This window comes from Octopus bimaculoides, chromosome 20, assembly GCF_001194135.2.
Source record: "Octopus bimaculoides isolate UCB-OBI-ISO-001 chromosome 20, ASM119413v2, whole genome shotgun sequence".
Taxonomy (NCBI): domain Eukaryota; kingdom Metazoa; phylum Mollusca; class Cephalopoda; order Octopoda; family Octopodidae; genus Octopus; species Octopus bimaculoides.
This window is the reverse complement of record NC_069000.1, coordinates 16128644-16133123: the sequence shown is the minus strand read 5'-3', so window position 1 is coordinate 16133123 and position 4480 is coordinate 16128644. Positions and strand designations below refer to the sequence as shown.

The following is a 4480-nucleotide window of genomic DNA, read 5'->3' as shown; positions in this document are numbered from 1 at the left end:
GTCTTTTCTTTTGTTTTCGTTGATCATGGCGAGGCTATATTTAATTAATACTTTGTCCGAATTCTCAGTAATGCTTTAAACTTTTTTTTCCATTTTCACTGAACTCAATAGTAACCTGAAGAACGTGAACAGAGGTAGGTATAGATGTTATGTGAGGCAACGTGGTCGCCCAATGTGTTAGAAATACCAGTCAGATTGCCCTCAAATCACTTCCTAGTGTGTCAAAAATACAGTACGGGTGACCAAGCTGAAACATCTTTGATCGTAGGTTTGCTAGTTCAGGACTGGTCTAGGTTAAATAATCAAATAATTGTTGAGTCGAGATCAAACGAGCCTTGACTATGTAAATTTCCATTAATTTTCTTCAACTTGGTTAAAGTTGCATATACGTCATGTTAAAATATTCTTTGTATTGTAAACTTTATTTTCATATAAGTTTTATAGTATTATAATTAGTTATTATATTAATTTCTTCATGAACACTTTACAAGATATGGTGTCCCGGACACTATAGTATCCGAAAACGGTAAGCAGTTTATAGCGTATGAGTTTTTTTGCAAAAAAATGCAATTGAACACATCTCTATTCCGCCATATCAGCGAAGATCAAACGTGCAAGCGTAACGGTTCGTGGATGCATTTAAAAAGGCATTAAATAAATCAAGATACGTGCTAGTCGATGGTGCAGCATTGACAGAATTCTTGAGAGTTTATAGGATAACACCAAACCCAATCACTTGTTCAAGCAAGTTGCTTACGGAACTAATGTTTGCTCGGAAAACAAGACCAATTTTTCACAGGCTGTTATCAGTAAGAAAAACAAATAGGGAAAGCACTAAAAATACGAGAACGTACTTTAATATCGGTGACAAGGTGCTTTTCAAAATGTATGAAAATGAAGAGAAGTTTGGGAAGACGGAGAGGTAACAAAACGAATAGGCAAAATGAAGTATATAATAAGACGCGAAAATGAGAACACAAAAACGATATACGAAAAAAAAGAGAGATACATATGAAAGTGCTCTACGACACCATTGTCTGTAGAAGTCTATAGTGGTTATATATAGTCTGTACAAGGTGATGGTGTAGCTGCGTGTATACAAAAGTTCATATAGAGATGAATAAATTCAAGAACTATACATTTACTTCATAAAAATATATTTTATATACTGGTCGATGATGATACAGAATCAAAATGTAGAATCTAGTTGAATGAAGTACTCTATGCAAGAATGTTCAGAGATAGGAAATATAGAAATAACAGCTAAATGGTAGCTTTCACCCATGTGGCGTAGAGAGATAGACGGACATAGAAATGACGTGAATAGCTCTAAGTCTAATCGACTAAGAAGCGAAGAGCAGGGTTAGGAAGCTGTTTTCATTAATGGAACACTAGGCGTTCTAGAAACTTCGAAAAGAAATACTAAGCTTCTTGAATAAATATGAATCAATTCTCATGATACAGATGCTCCGAGAAACTTAGAACGGGAGGTAACTCTATAATCTTTCTTGCAAGGGAGATCAGTCAGCTATCTTGATATCCTTCAGGCAAAGGTAATGGTATACAATAACAGTAACAAAAATGTATACATCATAAAATATCAACAACTGCTGAAAACAGAATGGGAATAAATACAATATTTCAGGTCCAAAATGAAAAATCAACGTTCAAACTTCTGTAACGTGTGTGTTTGTGCATGCAATATGAAGGTAGAGAAAATTGTGCATCTCTGGAAACAGAATCCAAGGAAATGTATAGAGGACAGGATTTATTCGAAGCAGTCCAAATAGCAGTGTCGTTTTGCGTGCAAAGAGGGCAGAAAATGCCAGTCAGAGCGTGACTGAGGCAGGGAGTGTGTGCACACGAATGGCAAAAAACGAGTGACATGCTGGCGCGTTGCAAATGAAAGGCAACTTTCTATATATAACGTGATCATCCAGGGTTTTAATAGATCAGAAGGCTGCGTGTTCCTATCACGTCGGGGTCACCAATTTACATAGTGGTTATATAGAGTCAGTACCAGGTGCTGATGTGGCTACGTGCATATTATTTCAAAAGTTCATATAGAAATGAAGAATAAATTCAAGAACTATATATTTACTACATAAAAATATATTTTATATAATGGTAAATGATGATACTTAATCAAAATGTAGAATCTAGTTGAAAGAATTAATCTATGCAAGAAAGTTCAAAGATAGGAAATATAGAAATAACAGCTAAGTCATGTGGCGTAGAGAAATAGACGCAATGGCGTGAATGGTTCTAAGTTTAATCGATTAAGAAGAGAAGAGCCGGGTTAGGAGGCTATTTTTATTAATGGAACGCTATACATTCTAGAAACTTCCAAGAGTAACACTAAATTTCTTGAATAATTAAGAATCACGTCTTATGATACAGATGCTTCGAGAAACTTAGAACGCTAATTATTCAATAAGCTTTCTTGCAAGGGAGATCATTCAACTGTCTTTGCTACCGCTACGAATCCAACCTAGGAGTAGCAGCACAAAAAACAGGAAATAAACAGAACTGTTGGTAGTGTGTGTGTGTGTGTGTGTGTGTGTGTGTATGTTGGTGTGTGTATGTGTGTGTGTATCAGCGTGAGTGTGTGTGTATCTGTTTGAGCATGTGTGTATGTCTGTGTGCGCTTGTTGAATGCGCGTGTGTGCCTCTGTGCACGTTTGTGTATGTGAATGTAAGCTAGAAACATTAATTCACAGGGTCCAGCAAGAAGAACAATTCGAGTGGTGTTAACCATTTTAGTTTAGTATGAAGATTGTAGTTTATATTAGTGAAACCACCCAATAGTCATAGTAATATGCAAAGCATATTGTTCTAACATTTTGCTATATTATATCGTTATCTTTGCAGCAAAATCTACCTTAGAGAGTCTCGAAATTCTCAAAGGACTTAATAAACAAGGCAGAGAAGTAAAAAACTTAAGATGTGTAGCGAATATTGGCGCACCTTTTAAATCGCAAGAAACCTTTATGTGGATTACAACAAAAAATGGTAAAAATTTTTATTTCATCAAAAAGGAGCAAATCCCGCTTACTTCGGGCTGTTATTCTCTGGTATCATCAGATTATACTTTCACTTCACCAGCCAAAAACGTATCTGCCACAAATATCACATGTAAAACAAATTTTGCTTCACTTCGGGTACAAATCAACGATGAGATGGAAAATCGTTAGAAAAGGTAAATTGATTTTCTATTTCGTACCCTGTTTAGTGTTTTCCCTTTTCTTGTAACAACGGTTACTTAGCCTCAGCTCAACCGCTCTCTAAGAGGCCGATGATCGAAGGTATTCTGGGTGTGACAATCACGTCCGTTCTTTTCAGGAATAGTATAACTACGACTATAATATCCAACGTGTCCAACTTAATTTTAAGACAGGTTTCGTGATATGTCCGTGATCTGGATACATTTTTTTTTAGTTAAAATGCCACGTAAAGGTATTTTCTCTTTATATATGCTTTTCATACATGTGTATGTGTGTGTATGTCTGTGTGGGTGTGTGTCTTTGTGCATTCGTGTGTACGAATATGCTTTCATGTTTTTATACGCGTGGGTGTTTGCACACAAGCTATGTTTATGTGGTTATATGTAAGTGGTTGCCGCGCAGTTGCATTTGTGAATATGGATATGTTTCGTTGTTGCAGGGTGCAGATATCTGGGCAAAGTTTCTTTTAGATATACGCGTGCATTCATATTTGTATATGGGGCATGCATATTTTGTGTACGTTCACAGACACGCGTGATTTTGAATATATGTATGCATACGTTTTTCCATATCAAAATACACTTATACCCTTATATAATATTAATAATATTATTAGGAATGATACTCAGTGCGCTACGACTCACAGTTGTTCAAACGGTATCACCAATGTGGAAGAAATAACAGTAGGATATTTGGGTTGTAGATAAATTGGTTACAAAATAGCCGATAGGCATAGTGTATGTTGTCCACATGTACTATAACGTTGATTATTTAGATGCCAATTTTAACTTATCTACTGGCGAAGTACTATAACGTCGATCATTTAGATGCCAATTTCAACTTGTGACATTAATACGACAGAGGTTACCGTGGTCTTTCCGTAGGTTTTTCTTTCCACGGATGTGGGAATTTTTTGTATTATTTCGTATTTTTTTTGTAAATACCCCAAACGTTTTGCGATGTTTCTTTTTCATCGTTGTCCCCACTTTTGTTTTTTTTCTGCTTTGTTTTCGCCCCACTCGAAAAGAAAAACTCTACATTTGGCATAGTGTATGTTGTCCACAGTTTCATGCAGCCGGTTACACTGTAATTTTGTACTACTATCCTATTTATAACCCATTTTAAAAATTCCTATTATGAATTAATAATTAGAATGATGAATATTCTTAAAGTGCCTAAGATATTTTAACTGAGTTATTTTAAATATTTAATAGAAGTAACAAGTAATAACAAATAGAAGTAATAACTTGTAATAA

At 35.3% G+C, this 4480-nt stretch overlaps 4 protein-coding genes across 9 annotated transcripts in view; 2 read left to right on the top strand and 2 right to left on the bottom strand.

The window, feature by feature from the left end:
* LOC106876203 (uncharacterized) overlaps positions 1–3231 on the top strand; it is an 18416-nt gene extending 15185 nt beyond the window's left edge. The window contains exon 3 of the mRNA XM_052975012.1: positions 2872–3231. Within this exon, the coding sequence (XP_052830972.1) occupies positions 2872–3194 (323 nt within the window). The 3' untranslated portion in view covers positions 3195–3231. The remainder of the gene's footprint in view (positions 1–2871) is intronic.
* LOC128250265 (uncharacterized) overlaps positions 1–4480 on the top strand; it is a 119166-nt gene that overhangs the window by 12075 nt on the left and 102611 nt on the right. The gene's annotated exons all lie outside the window — the stretch shown is intronic.
* Positions 1–4480, bottom strand: part of LOC128250269 (uncharacterized) — an 84635-nt gene that overhangs the window by 12596 nt on the left and 67559 nt on the right. The gene's annotated exons all lie outside the window — the stretch shown is intronic.
* The window catches only part of LOC128250267 (uncharacterized), an 80442-nt gene that overhangs the window by 45470 nt on the left and 30492 nt on the right, over positions 1–4480 (bottom strand). The gene's annotated exons all lie outside the window — the stretch shown is intronic.